The sequence below is a fragment of the Gadus chalcogrammus genome, chromosome 15 (genome assembly GCF_026213295.1).
Source record: "Gadus chalcogrammus isolate NIFS_2021 chromosome 15, NIFS_Gcha_1.0, whole genome shotgun sequence".
Lineage (NCBI taxonomy): Eukaryota > Metazoa > Chordata > Actinopteri > Gadiformes > Gadidae > Gadus > Gadus chalcogrammus.
The window spans coordinates 25,065,670-25,090,157 of NC_079426.1; the positions used below are offsets into that span (position 1 = coordinate 25,065,670).

The 24,488-nt window shown below is 41.0% G+C and overlaps 2 protein-coding genes across 2 annotated transcripts in view; one reads left to right on the forward strand and one right to left on the reverse strand.

Moving 5' to 3' along the window:
* mcm8 (minichromosome maintenance 8 homologous recombination repair factor) overlaps nucleotides 1–10,417 on the reverse strand; it is a 66,613-nt gene extending 56,196 nt beyond the window's left edge. The window contains exon 1 of the mRNA XM_056609116.1: nucleotides 10,357–10,417. The gene's annotated coding sequence lies outside the window, so the exon portion shown is untranslated. The remainder of the gene's footprint in view (nucleotides 1–10,356) is intronic.
* Nucleotides 10,418–10,641: 224 nt separating this feature from the next.
* Nucleotides 10,642–24,488, forward strand: part of LOC130404423 (endoplasmic reticulum junction formation protein lunapark-B-like) — a 58,564-nt gene continuing 44,717 nt past the window's right edge. Inside the window, 10 exon segments of the mRNA XM_056609130.1 lie at nucleotides 10,642–10,712; nucleotides 11,434–11,487; nucleotides 13,160–13,201; nucleotides 16,595–16,645; nucleotides 22,197–22,333; nucleotides 22,715–22,793; nucleotides 23,067–23,108; nucleotides 23,401–23,463; nucleotides 23,465–23,485; nucleotides 23,745–23,796. Of these exon segments, the coding sequence (XP_056465105.1) occupies nucleotides 11,461–11,487; nucleotides 13,160–13,201; nucleotides 16,595–16,645; nucleotides 22,197–22,333; nucleotides 22,715–22,793; nucleotides 23,067–23,108; nucleotides 23,401–23,463; nucleotides 23,465–23,485; nucleotides 23,745–23,796 (514 nt within the window). The 5' untranslated portion in view covers nucleotides 10,642–10,712; nucleotides 11,434–11,460.

Genomic DNA, 24,488 nt, shown 5'->3' on the forward strand with positions numbered 1-24,488 from the left:
ATTATTTTAAATGTCTATACGCCATATGAGTGCATGAAAAATGAGGATGAGTACATCAGTAGATTGGCATTTATCATGTCTTTTATTCAGGACAATCCTTCTACCTGCATATATGTTATTGGTGACATGAATGCTGATGTAACTGATGCCAACTCTTTATTTGGTAAACATTTGGCTCAGTTTTGTTCAGACAGTGGATTGATTTTATCAAGTAAATTACTATTGCCAAATGATAGTTATACCTATATCAGCGAGGCCTGGCACTCTACTTCGTGGCTAGATCACTGCCTTTGTACAGTGGATGCCCATGACTCCATTTCTATTATGAAGATTGAGTATGATCTGGCTACTTCGGACCATATACCCTTTCACATGGTCTTGAACACCGGCAATTTACCTGTGGATAAAGGCATTGATGTAGGAAAAATAGATTGGACGAAACTGTCTAGCACAGATCTTAATAAATATGTTAGTGATACTGATGCTTTGCTGTGTAATATTCAGGTACCAAGAGATGCCTTATGGTGTCGGGATATGAACTGTAAAGATGATCAACATGGTAAACAGTTATGTTCTTTGTATGAAGCAATTGTACAGTCTCTTAAGAATTCGAGCAGGTCACTATATAAACATAGGAGTAAAGTCTTCAATGCTAAGCCTGGTTGGAAGGACTAAGTAGAAGAGCTCCATGCAGAGGCCCGAAATGCTTTTAAAGAATGGGCTGAGTCTGGCAAAAGCAGGCATGCCCCTTTATTTGAAAATAAAAAATGCACTAATGCTAGATTTAAAAATGCACTTCGCTACATCAAAAGAAAAAAAGAAAAAAAAAAAAAAAAAAAGAAAACATGATGAGGTCAGATTCACTGGCAAGGAAGCTGCAATTTTTTTTTTTTATGATTTCTGGAATGAAATAAAAACTTAATAATTGCAAAAAATCTCTTCCATCTAATATAGATGGTGTGAGTGGTCCTGATGAAACTTCACAGTTATGGCGGAAACAATACTATGAACTGTTAAACTGTGTAAAAGGTAATATGTTTGTAGTGGATAGTGTCGATTTTAATGATGATGTTATTGTCACTGCTGCTGAAGTCCATGAAGCTATATTGAAGTTAAGAGATAACAAGGCCTGTGGTCAGGATGATATTACAGCTGAACATGTTAAACTTGCCAGTAAGAAACTATACCCTCTGGTGGTTCTATCTCACACAGGCCTTTTTGTTCATGGAGTGTTACCAGATTCTATGCTCTCTGTTGTGCTAGTACCAGTGATAAAAGATAAAGTGGGGAAGCTAAACAGCTCTGATAATTACAGGCCAATAGCTCTGGCTAGGGATGTCCGATATTGGCTTTTTTGCCGATATCCGATATGCGATATTGTCCAACTCTAAATTTTCGATTCCGATATCAGCCGATACCGATGTCGATATTTGGGTTATTTTTCCTCAAACCTAATTTAGGTAACATTACATATCTCCTGTTGTGGAATTAACACAACATGCTTAATGTTATTGTGATGCCCCACTGGATGCATTCTTGAATGCAACAAGGCTTTCCAAATGTTAACATTGTCTGTGCAAAATAAGAAAAATACTTCAACTTAATTTAAGGGAAAAGTGCCATGTTTTTTTTTATTTTTTTAATTGTCTCAGACAACAGTTTGGATTACACTCTCCCTGAGATAATCTTGACAATGCCCACAACAAATAGGGCAAACTTGACTTCACAAATGATAAAACATTGTACCTGAACAACTATGTGCAACATAGCAGTATGTTTCTTTAACTAAAACTCAATAACCTTAATTGAATAAATGCACAAATATGAGTCAATTACAATGTGCACTGTACTGCACAATTTTGAAAACATTTATTTGAGCTATTAAAAAAAAAAAAAAAAAAAAAAAAAAAAACGGTTTTAAGGCAAAAAAAATCCGATACCGATATTGACAGATATTACATTTTTATGCTAATATCGGGCCGATAATATCGGACATCTCTAGCTCTGGCCAGTGTCATGTCCAAAGTAATGGAGACAGTTCTACTGAGTAGACTTGAGAGGTATGTCCTGTCTACTGACCACCAATTTGGTTTTAAAAGAAAGCATGGTACTGATTTATGTATTTTTGCACTAAAGGAAATTTTAGATAAATATAATAGGCAAAATTCCACAATGTTCATGTGTTTTATTGATGCTTCTAAAGCATTTGATCGTGTTAATCATGGGAAATTGTTTTTAAAATTGTCTAAAAGTGGGGTCCCTGGTTTTTTAATTAGAATCTTGGTCTATTGGTACTCACATCAGGCAAAGAGGGTGAGATGGGGGAGTGTAACATCTGATCCCTTCCATGTTACCAATGGTGTTCGCCAGGGCGGAATTTTGTCTCCTTTTCTTTTTAATATGTATATGAAAAACTTGTCTTTGATTTTAAATGCATCTGGTACAGGCTGTAGGATTGGGGACTCACTCATTAATCACCTTATGTACGCAGATGATCTGGTCATCTTTAGTCCATATAGTGCTGGTCTACAACAGCTTCTGAGAGTATGCACACAGTATGGTGATGATTTTGACATAAAATACAACGCAAAAAAGAGTAAGATCATGATTGTCAGAAGCAGAGGAGACGGACAGTCAACCCTGACTTCTATCTGTCTGGCACTGCACTCAGTGTGTGCAGTGAAATTACATACTTGGGCCATATTATGTCAAATGACCTGTCTGATGACAAGGATATCTATAGGCAGCGTCAGAAGCTGTATGCACAAGCAAACATGCTCTGCCGTAGGTTTAGTATGTGCTCTGTACCTGTAAATCTCACTCTTTCGAGTGTATTGTACGCCGCTGTATACTGCCCATCTGTGGTGTCGTTATAAACAAGGCAGCATTAGAAAGCTTACAGTGGCCTATAATGATAGCATGAGGCTACTGCTGAGAGCTCCAAGAAGCTCCAGCGCAAGCCAAATGTTTGTAAGTGTTGGGGTCCCTACCTGCTCTGCTACGTGGCCTGATGTATGGATTTATGTGTAGGGCATCAGAGTCCGAAAATAACTTAATTGCAGTTTTGGCCAACCCTCTATGCAATTCGGTTAGATTTTCTTCCAGACTGTGGAACCATTGGCGATCATGTCTGTATGCTCGGCACTGAATATTGTGAATTTGTGTATTTTTTTACTCTGTGTTTGATTATTTGTTTATTTTGTTTGTGTTGATATGGATCCTCCTGGGTCTGAAATAAAGAATTATATATATATAGTTGACGGGGAGATGTTATATTCTAGAATAGAATTGTATTATCTTTGGTTGTTGAACAGAAAGATCAATGTAAGAGTGTTGGCCAACATAATACATAACGACAGCATGAACAATTTGCGCAGCAATCATACATTTAGGTATCTGCTCAAGTACTTCACTTGTGTAAGGAATTACAGGGAGATCAGGGGTTGACACCAATGGTTGCCCGCTTGCCCGGGGCAACTAAAAATAATGTTTGGGCAAGTTGAGATTATTTCTGGTTGCCCGAAAGGGCAAGTGCATTTTTTAGGCTTTGTTCATATATAATCATATACATTTAAGAAATTCTAAAAACTGCCAAGCAACCATTTTCTTCCGTAAAATCACACAAAATAGATATATTTGCAATTGATCAGCGCGCCGTCTTCTCTTCTTTCGGACAGCCAGTAAACAGACACACAGCGCTACTGCGCGAACATATCCCCGCCTCCTGTCACTCACTCGCAGTGCGGTCTCTGGCAGTGATTCGGCAATAGTCTCAATGCTCTGTGTGACGGTGTTAAAGGTTGGGTATGGGATTTGCGAAACGCCAGCAGATTTTGAAAACACACAACTCAAATGTTCCTACCCTCTCCTTCAACGCTGACTCTGACTCCTCCCATTCCAAGTACATGGACGCGAATCAAGCACGAGCGAACACAGATGCGCGAGAGCGAGCCATTAGCTAGTTAGCTAGCTCCAGTAGCTACCACAGGATAACAACAAACAGAAGCTTGCTCTGGGTCACGAGCTTTGAGTACGTGCACGAAGGGGTCGCGAGGGGGAGTGCAGTACGACCGTTTGATTGACGTACTTACTGTCCAATGCCACTCGGTGGGTCTGGAAATCATTGGCAGGAGTTTTTGAAGCCCTGCCCATTCCAAAGATGATTGACTGCCCGGATTGTTATAATAATTATCCATACAATATTATTCCCGAGTTATATTCAAACCATGTATATTATAATATATATATATATATATATATATATATATATATATATATTATACATTATAATACATACATACATACCTTATAATCAACCATACACATAACCCATTAAATACGGTAGACCTATGATTTCTAGATGTCATGGCACTCGCGTCACTGGACTTGCGAGGCATCGACGCAGACTTTCATTACTTCTTTGCCACTGATTAGCTATTGATACCGTAGATAGACAATATTATATATCCAATATACAAGATGATATTACAATACCCTGTGAATTGCATAGGGATCGATGCGAACTCATGAATATTCATGAGCAAAGGCAAACTGATTGGCTGTAGTCTACTTCTGAGACACGGCAGCGAACTGGCAACTTTCAGAAATAGAAGGAGCAAGTATCGTAAACGAAGTCCAGGTTTGGGGACGGTTCCGTTCCGTGCCGGTGCCGTATCCAGTGGAATAGCCTACGTTGACTTTAATGGTTTCTATTATTTTCGGCGACCGGTTCGCTGCCGTGCCGCTTCCGAGCCGATTCCGGTGGAAATTGGCCCTTAGTGTCAACCCCTGGAGACGGATTCAGATATCGAGAGGATATGCTGTCGCCGGTCCCCGCAGGAGAGTTGTCATAGCCAAATGCTGTGTCTGGAAGATTAGGGGTCACATTTATGTTTATGTGTAAATGTTTGCAAATAAACATTTAAAATGAATATTATTGTATATGGTTTTAAATTTTTTCCCTTTTTTACATTAATGTTTGTGCCACCTTTCTCTCATGTTTAATAATAAACACTTTTTAGTTAGAAAAATATTTATTTTGGACAGTTCATCAGGGTTTGTTTTTTGCCTTAGGGCTATTGTGTAGCATCTTCTTGAGGGTTCTCTGGAATTCCTCGTGACACTTGTACCCGCACAAGTCCGGATGTGGGTGGTGGCCGACAGGCCGAGCCGTCTTGGGTCATCAAGCCTCGTAACGATCACTCATAACAATGCTGTTTGCCAATGCTTGTAACTAAGAAAAAATATAAAGCAATCTTTTTTCAACTTGTTTACAAGCGGGGAACTACACCAAAGATAATAACATGGCTAAAGGTATAATGGAGGATCACGTCTCGTTACAGTTCTGTTACCGACGAATATGTGCCAACAGCAGCTCTCGTGCTACATTATATGGCCAGCCTGACATATCACATGATACAGGCAACACTCTTAGAAAAATCAGAGGAATTCAAATAGCGGTCTAGTGATCGATATAAACAACAACAAAACGGTGGAGCAAACACATTTTTACAGAGACCGTCAACATCAAGAAAGCCACAATACAAAAGAGGAAAAAGTTCAAAGGGTACTTACAATTTCAAGAGCAACACGGCCAAGTCGGCATCCGATTTGCAGTCTTCTCTTTCTTTCAGTTCATGCTATTCCTGAGGAGCTCGCCCAACGTTTACTCGTGTCTGGCCTCTCTGTCAGTGTCCCTTTTCTCTTCTTCTGTTCCTCCGACATTGGGTTCATCCGTCTCTTTTAAGTCGGCTGATCCATGATGAATGTAACAATCCCTCGCTACTCGTGTTTATATCGAGCCGGTTCTGTGTTTGTGGGTCTGCAGTGCCGTAAAGCAATTCGTTACTTCGCGAAACCCGACTCCCGCGAGAGTGGGCGGCGCGTCGCCGGCAGAAACGTGCATATTCCCTTTCTTCGCCAAGATGCGCAAGGGGGAGTCGAAACAGCGACCAATCGGCCCATAAAGTGTTATAGAACCATCACATTGACTTGTTATATTAAGGTAAATTAAGGCAAAAAAGTTTCATAGTTCCCCGTTAATGCGACTAACAATCAAATAATCTGGGGGTCTTATTTTGACCATGGGAAACACAATTCGATTCTAGTCCGACTATGGTGTATACATGCATCTTAATAATCCAATCATAGTCGGACGAACTCAATAATCAGACTAACCCAATAATAAAATAATAACGATATTCTTGAGTAAACGCACTGAAAAATACAGATATATTGACAGGTTTTATATTGTTTAAAGTTAACTTAAGCAAATATATAAAGACCATTTGGAAAAGGTTATTCAGCTTGAAAAAGTAAATTGGTAAATTTATGGTGTGATCCAGATGCCTGGCTAGTCGTTGTTTATTGTTAGCTACAATAGCCTCTTGAGCAAACCAGCTTGAAAACAAACACAACTTTGCATTGTATTGCATGCACAGCAAGACTGTGAAATGAAAAATTGGGGAATAAAGATAAAAAAAATAGATGCATTTTGATTGACAGGGGACATCCTGAAATATGGGTCGATATTTTCATACAACTTCTGTCTTATTTTTCCATGCCTAGAGGACCACAGGAGTACAATTGACCAATCGTAACCCACTCTCCCCTATATATATGGCTGAAGAAACTAGGGCCCGACCGTTCAAAAACACGTAGTTTTTGATACCTTAAATATACTTTAAACACTTTTGACGAATATGTGAATTGAATGCAGAACCTTTGAGTGTTTTAGAATACATTTACAGTCAAAAATGAGTGTAATGTAAAATGTAAAATAAATAACTAACTCCCAATGTGCTGCGCTCGTGAGCAGTGACTAACACGTGCGTGCTGAGCAGTATGGTCTCACCGTTAGAGTCTACAGTATAACAAATTAACCTGGCCTGGGACCTAAAGAAAAACAGGCACAACATGCTCAAACAACGCGTCTTGTGTACATTGGTGAGGTGAGCGCGCAGCTGCCTGAGCGAGAGTGCTTTCATGTTGTACGGTAAAATTCAATCTCCTCTTTTTTACTCCAGCTAAAGTTGTTAGTGTTAGCAAGGCGAGTAGGAGCGCAATCTGTAGGATACTAAGCGAAAAAAAAAAAAAAAAAAAAAATCGGTTGTAATCTGCGTCTTTTTGGCCGATGCCGATTATTTTCAAAAAGGCTATAATCGGCCGATTAAATCGGCAGGCCGATGAATCGGTCGGGCCCTAGAAGAAACACAAGAGATTGCTATTCGAATATTAGATTAGTCTATAGAATCTATAAAAACTATGCCAAAAAGTTTTTATGCAAGGATACTTCACCCATTCAGAACCGGCGTTCTATCATTATAAAATCGCTATTGTAACGTAAAAAATATATTTTTTCCCCCCTCAATCTAAGTCTTCCCTTTGCCCAGCTCTAATTGTCTCCCGAGAAGACATCAAATTATGCGTTTGACGTCATCTCGGGAGAACTTTGCTAGAAGGGCCGAGGACTGCAAACCACTGGTTCCGCAAATTTGTGAGCCCACCAATAAGGAATGAGGGGGGCGGGAGCTCGGGGACAATATGTAAACACAATGTCCGCCATGTTTCTTCACCGCGAGAACAAATTTGCAATGTGAAACAGCCGAAGTGGATTTTGAAAATCTATAGTTTGATTTGGAAATTCAGGGCTATTAGTATGAGCCAGAATACAGCCAGGAAGAATTGACACAAATAGAGGAGGCTGCTGCGGCTGCAGCAGCTGAACAAGCCTTGCCTGTTGCCGAGGACGAGGAGCCGGAGCACGCCGGATTGCTCTGTTCGCCTATAGACAGAGTCAAGTTAGTAGCCGCGTTTACATGGCACATCTGATCCGCATAGATTTCTATGTGGCATAGATCTGTTCCTAAAATGTGTTCCGAATGTAGGCTACTGTATACATGGCAGTAACAAAAGTGTCCGTTCTGTCTCTCGCGCACACCTGACACATCTCTGGACCGGCGGCGACATAATGGATGTCTTATCACTATCGGGGATTTTAAATTTGATTTTAATGAAAGCACAGCAGGAGAGAGCTTTTCTCTCCCTGCTCCTTCAATTAAGAAGGAGGAGGACAGCGCAGCAACGTCAATTTCTCGTCAGATCTTTATATTTACCTTAAGCTCCGCCGCAAACAAGAGGAATTTGGATGCGAGTCTGCAGCCAAGACTGGTGGGAGAGAGTGGTCTTACAGGAATTTAGTGCCAGGAATCCTCGAAGGTCCATTTGCGAACTACTGCAGCTGCCATCTCTCTAAGTTAAGAAGTATTTTAACGTTCAGCCTGCAAAAGTACTACTAGTAGCCTACTCATTTACAGTTACCTCGGACGCGCGTGGACACTACGATACGCAAACACGTCATTAATAAACACCCATGTCCCGTCGCTTAGCAACTGGACACGCTTACCGGACTACTTTTACGGAGTGATAACAAAGACGTGAATCAGGCAATAAATCCACTTTCCTTGACAGCGGTGAAGTTCGGTGTGCTTAAAAGTACAGACGGAGCTCAGTGGACCAGTTGCGAACTACTGCGGCTGCTCCAAGTTAAACCCCAATCTATTCGGAATAAGTGCATACATGGCGATTAAAACGGACTACACCACCTCTTTTATTCGGCATAGAATCTATGCCGAACAGATAATTGTATTCCGAATGAGGCGTATACATGATCATTTTCTGTTCCGCATAGAAATCTATGCGGAACAGATGTGTCCATGTCAACGCGGCTACTGACACTTGACGAGGGGGTTTACTCGTTGTGCCCTATAATTATGAGCCGGAGCCCGATTTCAACCCGACATTTGTTACTTAGGCCTACCCTGCTAAATATATATAATATATATAAATATATATAATGCATAGAACGCCGGTCACTATCGGGAAAATAAGCCCCGACAGGGCGAACAGGCGACCGACGCGCAGCGGAGGTGTCTTGCTTCACCCTGAAGGGGCTTATTTTAGATAATGACCGGCGACGTTCTATACTACATCATCCCGCTTATTACAAGGCTACTTGCCAAGACGAAAAAATAACTTCACATGGTGTGTCTTTTTACAATTTATTCGTTAGCAGCATTCGTAGTGTTGATCAGCAGAGAAATAGTTCTTCAAAGACGTTGACGTTGCTTAGCAAACGAAGACGCTGGGGTTGACAAGTTATCTATGCAAGTGAACGGAGCGTTCCACGGCATTGAGAAGACCTGTGTAATAAAGGCCTATAATATTTCTGTTTATGGCATAGATTTCTTCTCAGATTAGGCCAATAAAGCAATGATTTTAAAAAAAGAGTGCGAATGGAAATTATCGCTCATTTTAATTTATCGCGCAATTAATTGATTTATTGCATATCGCGACAGGCCTAACAGTTCGGTATTCAATACATATTTCCGGACCCAGAAAGTGAACTGGAAACGCCAGCCATAGCCCGCCGGGAGAAACAGATGTCTGAGCATTGTTTTTTTATTAACACATTGGCTACAATAGTTTTGAGTCCCCGGGAACGTGACAATGTAGGTCTCCGAAAGTAGCCGATCTTATCGGCAGAGCATAGGCTACGTCTGTGTAATGCTGTATAGGCTACCTTTTTGGCTACTCTGTGTTGTCCAGGCCATCAGAGCTAATTACCCAGCACAGGATGGGAAGTACCGTGGCTACCAGGAGACAGTAGATGCTCAAGTAGAGCTGTGACTATTTTGACTCTAGCAAACGCACCCTACACGTTTTATTTTTGCAAGTAGTTTTTTCATGAATAAAAGTTCAAATTCATGTTAGTTGTTGTGATTTGTTTACTAACCCAAGTGCTGTTAAATTAAAGTAGGCCTACTGTATAAGATACACTTATTTCAACTGGGGAGAAAAGGTTGAGTACAAATACTTGATATGCTGAGCTACTGTAATTAGCAAATGTTTTTACACTGTACAGTAATTCACAAATGAAGCGTTTTAAAGAATGAGGGCAAAAACCAGTCAACGTATCACGGGGATATGTTTACACAAGTTTGCTCACGACTCCACTCGCGCTAGGATGCAGCGGGAGCAATGCACTGTGGTAGTTTGAGGATTTCTTACTTTTGAGCCAGAGAGACACGTTCTGCCTTTTCTCAGGCTAGGATGAACCGATTTTTTTTTTTTTAAATGCACATTTATAATACATATAATTATTTACTTCATATAACCTTCATATCGGCACCGGTGAAGTATCCATTCAAATGGACTGCAGTGCGTAACAACTCAGTCGTGAATACAGTTTCAGTAAATCTTTCGTGAATTCGTTATTTTTTAAATGATTTAGTATTAGTGAGGTGTTGTCACAGCAGCAGTTTATATCGTCTCTAATGGTATTAATCCGTGTTTTACCTGACTGGAGTTAGTTGGAGAGAGAAGACACTTGAATCTTCCTCCATGGCGCTTGAATATGACGTCAACGCGTTGCTGACGTCAGGTTGCCGACAAAACAGTTCATTGTGTCTTGTGATCTGAATATCTTTTTCCTAAATATTTATCTTCAGTGTTTCTTATTTTTTCCAATGCACCATTCTAATTTATGCACATACTATATACTATATATACAGTATTTGGAAGATAAAACTCACGTTGGAACCGGAAGTACATTTACGTCACTGTTTTTCCGCCGCTAGCTGAAGCTGTCAGTCTGGACCGTCAGTTTGTCCGGACAGTGTTTCCGTCACTCCGTCTGTACCGTGCTCACTAATGTAAGTACGTCTAGATTATATTCTATAGAAGATATTGAAACAGCAGCCTGCCATGCAAATACCGTTTAAGTGCTAACTTTCGTCCCATTTAAGGTCTAATTTAGTCCCGTTTAAAGTTTAACCTCAGACCGTTTAAGGCGCTGTCTTAAATCCGTCACTTAGTCCCAACTAGTCCCTCTAGTCCCCCCTAGTTCCCTCTAGTCTCCTCTAGTTCCCCTCTAGTCCCCCCTAGTCCCCTATAGTTCCCCCTAGTCCCATTACTGTACACATTTACACATATGAACGGATTTGCAGACATATGGAAGTGTTTAGTTGGGCTGTTGTTTAGGGCACTTTGTATTCTGCTGTTGGGATGATCATGTATTTGGTCAAATCGCTATAACCAGACCGTGAATATCGGTAAAATATCTAATAAGATTATCTTTCTAACTTAAAATAATACATTCAAACTACATGAACTGCTATTGAGATGTGTGATAAGTATTTAATAAACGGACAGTCATTAATTTAAAACCTCACACATCACGAGGGCAGCTATTATTATTGTTCACTAATCTTATTTTATCATCCAATGTAATGGCCATTAATGGCCCCTATGCCATTACATTTAATGATATGACTGTTACTTGTTCATTATGTTATGATACAAATGCAATGAAATGTATGATTAAGTCAATTAGTTGATTATAATTTATTTAACTAAAACTCTTGATATCAAAAGCTCAAAGAAAACGGCCGACCTGCAGATATGGGGGCTGTCATATCCAGGTGGAAGGTAAGGAATAGTTTGGGCCTGCAGAGATACAATTTACATTGTATTGTGAGCAGTTCACATGTTTTGCTCTGTTAGAGGAGAAATTAAACCTCTTTACCCTATCTGGAATGAAGCCAGCTTCTATTCTGAGCAACACTGGGAAGTGAGCGATACCGAGTCAGAGGGATTGGGATTAATGAGGGAGAGATAGAAACAGAAGTAGGGGAAAATAGTCATGGGTGTTGGTGTTCAGTCTGTGTTTAACTGGTAAATAAGAATTGGAGGTTACCATTGTGCAATAAATACATTGTCCCTTCTTTCTATTCAATCTTGGTTGTTTCAAGTAACTTCAGGTTAGGGCTGGGCGATATGGGCCAAAATGAATATCTCGATATTTCTTTACTATATCTCGATACACGATATATATCTCGATATATTTTGAATCTCCTCTAGAGCACATCATAAATGCTCGATTCAACCATGTCTGGCATAATGTTACGTCAGTAATAATTCTAGTATTACTGAAACATAAGTCTGCATGTAGATTACATGAAACATCATATTTTTTAAACTCATTAGTGCTTTCTATTGGAACAATTTAGAACTTGCACATAAGAAAAGGAAAATCACAGCAAGTTAGATTTACCAACACAGCATTTATTCAAACCGTCAATTATTTATTAACAGTTTGAATAATAATTATTATATATACACTGCCAGACGAAGGATCCAGTGCTATTCTTTTTCGAAACCGAATCCTCCGTTTCCATCCTTTTTTCTCTCTCTGGCTGTTCTCACTCACCGGTCGGAGGTACACACACCTACAGCAGCGCGCCTTCCAGACTACGTCACACACGCGCGTCCATGAGAATCTCGTGGACTCGCAATGGGGGGGGGGAGTGAGTGTGTTTAGAGAGCCACAAGAAAGAGCGAGAGAAGGGAACACTGTGCGTTAAACAAACCCCGAGAAGCCCAATCCCTATGAGCTCCCCACGCTACGGCCATCCGGAGGCGCACAGAACTTTTGGCCGTAATATTATATAAACAATTATATTATATTATATATAGAGCTCCGGGAGTCGCAAACGGCAACAATCACTTTCTCCTCCATGCTGCAGTTCACCCCGGACTGCACTGCACCGAGTTTGACGGTTGAGTGGCCACGCTGTTGAACGCTGATTGTCTGTCATCACGCGAAATTCGCATCAAAGTTGAAATATTTCAACTCGAGCGAATTTGTCGTGCCACAAATCCTCGTGAATAGGCTCGCCTGTGCACGGCGAAAGTGTGGCGTGAATAAAAATTTCGCCCGATACGCGTCCCTACGTTCACTTTGTATGAGATCTTGTCGCCCCGTCGCGTGAAAGCACAACGAGTATGCCGGCGGCGGCAAAAAGAAACATTGCGTGCCAATTTGTATTCGATGTTCGCGACAGGGGCATTTTATACATCCCCTGGAGAACATCTCGCGATACATCGCATATATTCGATATATCGCCCAGCCCTACTTCAGGTCTGAAATATTAATATTGAATATGTGTTAATGTATATGTTGTGTAACATTCAAAAGAAGTAATCCCAAAATGATCTGATGTTCCCAGGCCAGCCAATGTTTGTATTTCTCTGTTGTAGCATCTATCTATCTCTATACGTATATGCCCTATTCTTGTTTTTTTCTCTATCTTCTGTTCAGACAAAGCCAACCACAGTTGAAAAACTTGAAAACTTGGATAAGGTACAAACACACTCTTTCACACTATGTTATATTATAATTAGGTGTATAACGGTACACATATTTGTACCGTACAGGCACTTCGGTGCGGTTACAGAGGTGTACCGCGGTTTGTAAATGTGGCATACTGATACATAGCGTTAATACGGCGAATGTAAAGGCTTGTTTTGCGATGCAGAATTGAAAACTTGAAGTTGGGGGTTCCAACTGGACCGTTTAGCCAAAGTATAGTACTCCAACTCCGTAATCCGACTCCATAACTACGGAGACCCCTCAGCAGCCCTCTGTCGGGATGTCGGATAAACAATGCAATTCGCCGCCCGATCTATCTTAAATGTTGACTACAAATCATGTAAGCAGTGTTGTAAATAAACTTCCAAAGCTTTTATAATCTTATTTGGTTTTTTATTCGTCCTTAAGGTGCAAAGTAAACGATGTACAAAGTAATTAAGGTGCAAAGTCAAACCGGAGAAGTGATTCAGGAATGATTTTGTTAGAGGACCAATCACAGCCCTTGCTGTCTCCGTTGCGTCGACCAATAGGTCCATGGCGTCGACGGATAGTTAAAAAATATCGGATGCGCACGTAAGCTACGGAGAGGGTCTCCGACAGGCTCTCCGGCCATGGAGAGGGCTCTACGTGTCCACGTACAGCACTTTAACATGCACACACATTTGAAAAGGCACCATCCAGGTGTTACTATCAACGTTGCTGTGAAAAAAAAAAAAAACGAGCTGTGCAACCCAGCTCGCAACACTATTTCAACAACCCCTGTCTGGGAATTCAGAAATGCAAATTACATTACCAAGCTTATTGGTGTTTTCCTTGCTGCTTATCTACGGCCATTCTCCATGGTTGAGAAAAAAACATTTTTTTTCAATTTTCCCCTTAACTATTAACTGTACCGTACCGTGACTTAAAAACCGAGGTACGTACCGAACCGTGACTTTTGTGTCTCTTAATCTTACACTTAATATACACTTATCAACAGTTAAAGAGTACTATATGTTAAGGTTGATCAATGGGAAGTAAAAAAAACACGTATAATGTAAATACAAAAACACACTTTATGACAGTTCTATAGAAAGAAAAAAAAAAATGTTTGGCCTCGGGGGATTGTTGAGGTTTTCTCTGGCTGGTCTTTCTTGTTACTGTATAAAGAAACACAAAGAACAATGACCACAGTAGACAATTAGCAGACAGGTTACAATTAAAGGGATACTTAACCCATTTAGAACCGGGGTTCTATCATTATAAATTCGCTATTGTAATATAAATAAATATATAAATAAATATCAGTCCAAACCAGTCTCCCCTTGGCCCATTTTTTCTCATCTAATTTTCTCCCGAAATGACGTCAAATGACGCGTTTGACGTCATTTCGGGAGAAACCTCTTGTCCCGCTAGAAGGGCCGAGGACTACAACACACTTTTGGTGGCAAATTTGCCGCCAATTTTTCCACCAATAAGGAATGAGAGGGGGCGGTAGCTCGCGTACTGAGGGGGATTGAGGGGGATGGGAGACCGGAAACAGGTGGGCGGGGCAGCGAGCGCAATGCACTGTGGTAGTTGGAGGTTTTCTTACTTTGAGCCAGAGAGACCATGAAAACACTCTGTCTGCCTTTTTTCAGGCTAGGATGAACCGATTTCAATTTTCTTTTCAAATTTATAATACATTGAATTATTTAATTCATAAAACCTTCATATTCCCACCGGTGAAGTTTGTCTTTAAGCAATTTAGACATGAATTCATGACACAACTGTAAGAATTAGATACATTTGGTTACCTAGTTTCAAATGATGGCATAAGCTATACGTTAGCTGAAATGTAGTACGCCATAGCCTCTGAAAGAAAGTAATTTCAGTTCAAGTTTGCTAGGAAACAGTTGGCTAGCTAGAACAAGTTAACGCTACTATACCATTACATTATTAAACTTACCAGAAGAGTCATCCTCCAGTTCGGACCTCTTCCCAATGTTTACTGTGCTTGTTCCTGTCTTTTTTAAACAATCTGATATGACTCACAAAACAGATCATACTCACTCAAGATGTGTGTTAGTAAGAATCAATTAATGGGTTTGTAATGTGTATATTAACAACTAAAATAAACTCATTAAACCATTATTAATGTCATTAAGCAATCAATAAATAGTTAAGAAGTTTCTTATAAGTGCTTATAAAAGTCCTATATCTCACAATAAACATGTTTATTATGTCATTATTAACACTTATAGTCTTTACACCAATTAATGTTAATAAGCATATAATAAGGGTCTTATTACCTATTAACTTAGGCTTATTACAAGGACCTTAATTTAAAGCATTACCAATGTTTACTTTTAAACCGTTGACAGCTGTTCAAGGAATGAAAGATGCTGCCAAAATAAAAAATGTCATGGATCCAGTAGCCAGTAGCCAACTGGCAGATACCAATTCGTGTTGTGTTTACTGCCAACACATGAAACCTTTTTGGTGATGCGTTCACTCTCTCTCTGGACATCTCTATGGACAGTTTGTCGTGAATTGTTGACATTGACTATGTTGTGATGTAACATAGTCAACTTGCGGTTTAAACAAGGTCTGATACCTGTAGTTTGGCGGTCAATTGACCTCCAATTGAGTTCCCATGCTTACAGACGAAGAGACCTGCTGAGAGTGAGAAGTCAGCGTTTTTGAATGTTACATTTCCTAGTCACAGGGATTTGGGTTAATTTTGGGTTCATCCGTGAATATTGCTTCGACCCACCGATATTAATGGATTTGCTTACTGCGGAAAAGGTTTAATTCATGTTCAGTTCTCTCATGCTACTTTCAGTTAAACACACCGTAAGTATAAAATAATATAAACTTCATTCACTCTGTGCATAGATCAAGATAAACTTGCGGGCTGAAAGCCTACAATAACCGAGGGCCCTTGAATACCCTTAAAACCAGGGAGTTGCAATGCTAGACTCAGCCATAAGCAGTGACTGTGATACGTAATGTTTGAGAAATTTTACAACTTTTTTGCAATCAGGGCCTGAGATATAAGCTTTTGAATTAAAAAAAGAAATCAATAATAGCAGTACAAATAAAATTGGTATCCACAGTTACTATGTGAGTAGCTAACTAGTGAATACCTAACTGTTAGTTTGTGAGCCCTATTGGAGAAAGCCACCAAGCCAAGGCAGTTTACATCCGCTTATGTGAACAAAACATAGATACAGCTACCAGAGCTAGAAAACACTATCAAGATAACACAGACAATATCAGCAATTTACCTGGGGTCTTAACCGACCGAATCCTTTAACATCTGTGTCATTTCCAACGAAGTTAATACAACATTCCTGACTCGCAAATCTCACTTTCTGTCACATAACAAGTGTAGTGAGACTGGGCTTCTTATTTATTTTGTAGGAGATCAAAGACCTCGAGGAATTCCGAACCAAGAACCAGCGTCTTTTGAAGGTAGGCTCACAGAACAAGAACTTATCCACAGAGACTTCTACAACTCCACTCTTCTCTAAAGGTACGGCCATACTGAACGCCTTGCGCGCGTTAGAGGCGTAGAAAATCTCAATTTTTGCATAGGGAACCATTGCTTTAGGTGCGTAGATGCTTTACACACGCTAAAATAATCTTTGGGCGGGCTCATCTAGCTGCGTAGGCGTGTTAGGCGTGTTGAACCATTTTTGTGACACACAATGATCAAGCGGCAGGTTAGGCGCATTACCCGTGTAATCCTACGTGCGTTACGCGCTCAGTGTGGCCGTACCTTTAGACACATTTAAGATTGGTCGCACTTCAAAGAAACATTCCTTGTAGAGATTTTGTTGGAGTCCGAAGAGGTCTGGAACAGTTCTTCCAGAAGACTCAACACAGAGGTTTCTGGCAGGCTTGTCTCAAGGTTCTCAGTGAATGGGTTCTTGCCCTAGAGTTGAGAAGCTGATCCTCTTCTGTAAGTGATGGACTGTATTTCTTGAGCTTGTCCACCAGCCTTGACAGGTGGGATGTAACCTGGAAATATAGAAACAATCCTACATAAATGTAGTTATTTTCATCTATTTGCCATTATACTCACAATTACAAATGTTGCTGTGTTTGTCCTAACTGGTGTTTGTTTTGAAGTCACTCTTCCCCCGAAGGAAGGAATGCAGCTCCTTAAATATGTCTGTGGTTCCCTATGACCATGGGCATCAGTTTGGTTTGAAATGTGCTGGGGACAGAGACGCATTCGGAAGTGCATTTTCAGTAGTGCTGGGTACAATGAGGATGCAATCTTTTTTTTCTCTTTAGTGCCGAAATGGTAGGTTCTGAAAGACGGCATACCCATGTAGCTGATTACTAAGGAATAAAATGTATACAAAATCTGTCTGGCACGTTTTATTTAGTAAACGTTTCCAAAAAGTCACGGATATATGACCCACTATGTTGTGCTCCATGTATCCAATGTTGACAACGTGACATGATATGGCTAAGCTAACAACATAAACAAGAGGAGCTAGGAAAGGGATTTAACTGCGTGTTTAAGTTCAGAAGGGCCAAACGTCAAGATTGAAAAAGAAAAAAATATTTGTTGCACAGCTGAACGCTGTATCACATCATGAGCTGGCTGTTCTCAATTCACAACACATCAAAACTAGCCTGCATCAGGCATTCTGACCAAAACTCATGCACTCCCTCCCCACAATTATTCCAGAATTCAAGCAAAGCCAGAATGACCAAAAGTCACTTTGTGTCAACAAGAGAGTGACTCCACCGACTATCAATTGCAAGTTAAAACAGCCGACCACTTGAGTGCAAAAAACACCAAAGACCTCGCCACAGCCCCAGCAAATCTTAAGCAATAAATATCGCGTCTTACCTTTATTCATGTGGCAGTGGTCTGCAGATGCATCACGTGGTGTAGCCTACCACATCCATTTAGTTCAACAGGTTATCGTTCTGATACTGTCCATGGTACTAGCAACATGCTCTGGTGCTTTTTACCTATTTATTCAGGCTAAAATGACTTGATTGTCTGATGCCTCCTCATCCCAGCCAAAGAGTATTGGTATTATTAGTAATGGCTACTTGCCCAATCGAAAAAAATAACTTCACACAGTGTGTCTTTTTCTAATGTATTTATTATCATTCGTAGAGTTGATCAGCAGAGAAATATTTCGCCAAAGTTGTTGACGTCGCTTAGCAACCGAATACGCTGGGGTTGATAAGTTACTGGATTGCAGAGTGATACAGATGACATGAATCAGAGGCAAAAAATAACACTTGATGGAATGGAGCAGTCTAAAGCATTAAGAAGAGCCGTGTATAAGTAAGGGATAATGTATAGTACGGTCATTATCGGGAAAATAAGTCCCGACAGGGCGAACAGGACACCGACGCGCAGTGAAGGAGTCTTGCTTCCCACTCAAGGGGCTTAACAAAGTTCAAACCAGTCCATTATTGGGACTTTGAAAAGCAGTATATTGCTCCAAGCTTAATTGAGACCGGGATCAAGGTCCTTGGTGGCCCGTCTCAGACCATGTGCGTTGAGGCGGCACAGGGAGTGATAGCTTTTATGCTCTGAACCAATGGCGGTTCTACATTGAATTACGCCCCGGGTGAGACCACTCCGAGCGCAAAATTTGACAAGAGCAGTGATACAATAATGAAAAATATTAACTGACATATACAAATAAAATATTGAATAAATATTCTAAATAGCACAATGTGAATTATTACACTATTGCACCAAGAACAGAAAACAGAAGCTAAAACCTAACCTTTCTGTCGTTCCTTGATGCAAAATCATCATATCATATCAGCTCCCCTATTCAATGATTAATACTGATGACAGCAAGGCCAGTGAGCCGTACCTGAGACATGGTTGACCTAAGGTACGACTTGATCAATTTTAGTTTTGAAAAGCTCCTCTCTGCTTGAGCCACAGTGACTGGAAGAGTAAGTTCAATCCTGAGAGCAGTCCAAAAGTTAGGATAGATCTCCGATAGGTCCTTATCATGCATGAAACAGATAAGCGCAAGGAGGCTCATGGTTATTGATGGCAAGTCAGGGAAGTTTTTAATTTCCTTCACAAGCTCTACTGTCCAAATCAGAGTGCACTTCAAAGTGCACTGTGTGGTGCCTAGTGCCTCACATTGCTCTGCCAGCTCCTCATCTGTGAGGCTTGGGAAATTGGTCAAAACCCAGAATTGGTTAACCACATTTTCCAATGAGGAAAACCTCTCCTTGAGGGCTGACGTGGCTGCATCAACAACAACGTTGAAGAATCCAACCTCCAATTTCGTAAGTGCATCACTGATCGGCTCATCATGAGATTCATATAAGAAGTGGTGCTTTATGGACCTCAGCCATTTTTGTTTTAAAACAGCCTCCTCATTAATTTCTTCACAAAGGTCTTTGGCTGCCATCTGTGCAGTCACAAAGCCACTTGCCCTGTAGCTCTTAAGACCTCGTTCAGTCTTCTTCAGAAGACGCACAGCTAGGTCCACATGCATATTAGGAGTCTGCATGAATTTGCTGACATGCTGTATTGCAGATGGCATGTCATACCAGACAACCGTGCAGATGCTGAAGCGGTATGACCCCACTTCCTCAGACAAAGACTGGGTCTCAGCCTTTTTAGCAGGGTCTTTGGTGTGGTCTCTCACCTCAATTGAAGCCTCTCTCACGGCAGCCCCATTGTACCTCATTGGATCGACACTATTCACATTGCTCTCCCACCTTGTTTCTGCCCACATATTTAAGGTGATGCTCAAATGATTCTTCAGTATGGCCCTTTTTTGGGTGGAGGCTGAAAATTATGTGTAAATCTTTTGCAGGACACCAAAGTAGCTCATTCTGCTAAGATCCCTTAGCAGAATCACACACAACTAAATTAAATGTATGCGCCCAACATGGCACAAACAGAGCTCAGATTATTTTCTAAGAACCTGGCTTGAACTGCCTTATTTTTGCCTCTCATGTTTGCCTCATTGTCACATGACCGTCCTCTGCATTCTTCAAAAAGAATTCCCAGCTCCTCAAGTCTCATCAGGATCATGGATGCCAAGTGCTGGCCTGTGGACTCCTTTGCCTCCAAAAATCCCATAAAATGTTCCTTGATATGGGGCTTCTCCATCAGTGACACCACTCTAATGACCACTGACGACTGTTCTGTGTGGCTTATATCTGGGGTGCCGTCCAGAATTATTGAAAAAAACTTTGCCTGCTTGATATCATCCAATATAGCAGATGTGATTTTGCTGCTCAACAAATCAATTACCTCATTCTGCACATGATGGCTTAGGTAGATGTTGTGACTTGCTGTTCCTCTTTCAACACGGTTAAGGTGATCTTTCATAATGTAATCAAACCTAGCCATAAGTTCAACCATAAAATTCCCATTTTATGGTGTGAACAGTGTTTCTGTGTGTCCGCTTGGAGACAAATTTCAAACTGCCAGTGACTGCACAATAGCAGTGAGACGTGTCAGCACTGCTCTCCATCTCACCCTTTCAACTCCCAGAAGCGCCATTGTCTGCTTATCAATAGTTTCTCCACTTCTTAACCACACTGCCAGTTCCTTCCATGCTTTCATGCAATTGAGGTGTTCTGGACTGTTTTCATCACTGTATCAGACATAACACATAAATTATCAGAAACATAAAAATTACATTAAATTGCAGTTGTCCAGTAGTCTTTTAGCCTAGGTATACCCCCGCCCCCCCCCCCCCCACACCCCCACACACACACACACACACACACTGAGACTACAGCAGAGTCCTTTCTAGTGGGGGAGGTGGTTGGCTCATCCTGACCAGTGGTAGAGGATGCTCCAAAATACTTTAGAAGTGCCCCTGAAATTGCAATTGAATTGTAATTGACATCAAAAGACAGTAGGCTTAGGGCTGGGCGATAAACCGACTATCGATTAACCAGTTCACGTCGACTTGTTTAAATGAAAATCGGTTTTCTCTTCATCATCAGACAACGCTTCCCTCTCAGCTCCCGTAGTTCGAATGGGCTCAGCCCTCCCTCCGCACATTTACCAAAGTGATACACAAACATTGCAGTGAGCCGGTTTCTAAGAAAGTGTTCCTAAGAAAGTCACGCGTCATCCGTTATTTGGAATTAGTTCGCGTTCGCGAGGTCAGATTGAGACCAGACAACACCCCGTTGCAAAGTCTGTTCAAAGACTGTTGCTAGCAAAGGCAGCAGTACGACGAATTGACTGCAGCACCTCAAGACGGAGCTATCCTCTCCGTTCCGTTTACATGCTTTAATCACAAGTGTGTGAATTGACCTCGATATGAAGTGCATATCCAGCGTCCGTAGCGCACGGAATGTTATATTACTTTGAGTAGTGCAAAATAATGTAACATTCGTAATTTAAAGAAGCTCTCCTCTTGTCAAAAAAAAAGAAATTCGGTCATTTTTCAGCAGCGGCGTACCGCATATAGGGAAAGCACTGCTATATTATATAATATTATACTATTTAGATAAAGAGCTCCGGGAGTCCGCAAACAGCAACAATCACTTCTCCTCTATGCTGCTGTTCACGCTGGATTGCAGGGAGTGAACGCTGATTGGCTGTTATGTTACGTCCCTCAGGGAGTGAATGTTGATTGGCATTGTGGGAGTTGTCGTCTTCAATCCGCAAGCGCCAACAAGTCACTGTCTGCCTTTTCTTGGTCAAGGAGGCACAAAATTTGAAATTTATGTTTAGGGCTGCAACTAACGATTATTTAATAATCGATTAAACGGTCAATAGTTTTTTCGATTAATTGACCAATCGGATAAAAAAAAGAAACATTTGTAATTGCCGCATCTTTATTCAAAAACGGAACATTACTTCAAATTCACAGTGCAGACTGAAGTGTAAAAACAACAGGTTATTGTTAAACAATCACTATAGATTGCTGGATGTGAGTTTTGGGCAGGTGCCAATATCGACAGTGGCAGAAGTTGAGCCTTTGCATTTCTCACCCAGTGTCCATCAATACGTGAATGACAGTCCTGCGTTGTCTCTCCCCAGCTGTGGGTTGGCAGGCTCATCCTCTACTCCTCAGTGCTGTACCTGTTGACCTGTCTGGTCGTCTACTGGCTCTACCTCCCTGAGCCATGGATCCAGAGGATTGCCATGGCCCTTCCGTTCTTCATGGTTCCTGTGCTGTGAGTATGCAGCATCACATAGGTTCCTATGAAATGGATTTTACAATCAAGTTGCCCAGACTTGCCTTTATATATCTGCATCTAGGGATAATGTTAATGTTACATTTTTAACTAAATATGGTTAGCTTTCTGCTATTAGCGCCATATGGACTCATTTCACATTGGTTTCCTTGCTGGCATACGTTTACAACATTGATTTATCAGTCTTTTCATTAATATTTACTATACCTCTTGCATGTAAAGTACGAAGTTATATCACTGGTGTCGCTATAGCAACCAGCATACCACAATGGAACCAATATTTAATATTAACCCTGCTTTTAAACTGATGTGAAATAGCAGTATCTTCTCTCATCTGTTGTGGCCGTCATTCTCCCTCAGGGTGTGGTTCTCAAGGAAACTGCTGGTCTATCTCTTCTCCAAACGCACAGAACGAAACAGTAAGCATCTCTCCTCGCCTGTCAGTTTTATCTATGTGTTTTTGGTTTCTTCTTTGTTCTATGCTTTTGTTCCATGTTGTGTTACAATTTCAATTCCGTTCAATGTAAATATATCTTGCAAGTGATGCCAACGGCAGACTTTACAGACATCATGGTCTGCATGTGCCGGGCTACAATACTACCCCTTATGGAAATGTGCCATACTGTCCTAGCCATTACTGAGGCAGGTCTGGAGTTTCTCATCTCCCCACTGGTGTGATACTTTGTCACATTGTTTCTATTTCTACTTTTAGATGATAAAATTAGAAGATTTGAAAGTTTCCAAAAGAAAGATTGTAAGTATATGAGCATCCAATCAGAGCTTGGAAGGGTGCTAGTTTGGGGTTTTTCTGTATGCATTGGGGTACCATGTGTTGTTTTCTTTCAAATTATATTGTTCTGCAGGTAATGTGTCAAATACAGTCTCAACAGCTGGATGAATGGGTTTGTAGTTATTTAGTAACAAACCGTGTAACATGTTTGATGCACTAGGAGAGTGTTTTAATGAGGAAGATTATACAATAATTTATATTTCAAACAGAACTAAAAGGTCTAGCTTGAGGTGGAGATAAAGGTTTTTTGATTCAGCTGGAGGAAGTGATGGAAACGGAGACCTACAAGAATGCCAAGCTCATCCTAGAACGCTTTGACCACTGAGGCCAAGAAGAAAGCGGTGAGCACGGTGTTGTGTGCTATTTAAATCCCTATATTCATAGGTTTATGCAACACCACTCAGAGTTCAGCAGGACCAGCCTTTATTTTACTAGTGTGCCACAAGAAATACTCAAACAACCCCTACCGGTTGGGATGGAATTGTGTGGTACTTGTGTCTCTTTTATCTCTGGCATTGCAACACGGTCACAGGCGGGAATAGGGGAATTTAAACACATGTTGAAGACTTGATTGTAGATGTTTTTCATATGTTTTTGTAGGAGGTGGAGTCAACTCCAGTGCGTCTCCAGATGACTCCACGACCAGGACAAGGTAGAACCGTGATCCACACAGTAGAATCGGTAGGAAGGTAGAACCGTGATCCATAAAGTAGAACCAATAGGAAGGTAGAACTGTGATCCACACAGTTGAACCAATAGGAAGGTAGAACTATGATCCACACAGTAGAACCAAGAGGAAGGTAGAACTGTGATCCACACGATAGAACCAATAGGAAGGTAGAACTGTGATCCACACAGTAGAACCAGAGGAAGGTAGAACCAATAGGACGGAATAACCAACACGAAGGTAGAACCAATAGGAAGGTAGAACCGTGATCCAAACATTTGTAGCGGCCGTGTTGTCAGAATCACACATTGCTACACCCCTTTCCAGTAAAACACACCTCCATTCATGTCTTCCTCCGTCATCCACCCCATTCATCTTCTACTCCAATGGAAATAAACTGCCCACCGATTCCACGCATTTTAAAATCCGTCCTCCAGGAAGGAAATGTGGTAGCGAGTGCAAGTCACCGAAAGAGCGGAGTCTGTGAAGAAGAAGTGGGACCACGGTGTTAAGCGTTTGGTTGAAGTCTGTGATATAGCCGTCTTATGCTTTGCATCCTTGTCACGGGAGTTTCGTCTGCACGTCTGCGATTGCCTGTGGATGTCTTAATTTCCCTTCCGGACGTTGCTTCTGGGAACCGGCATCTCACGACTGACTGACTATGACTCTGACTCTGA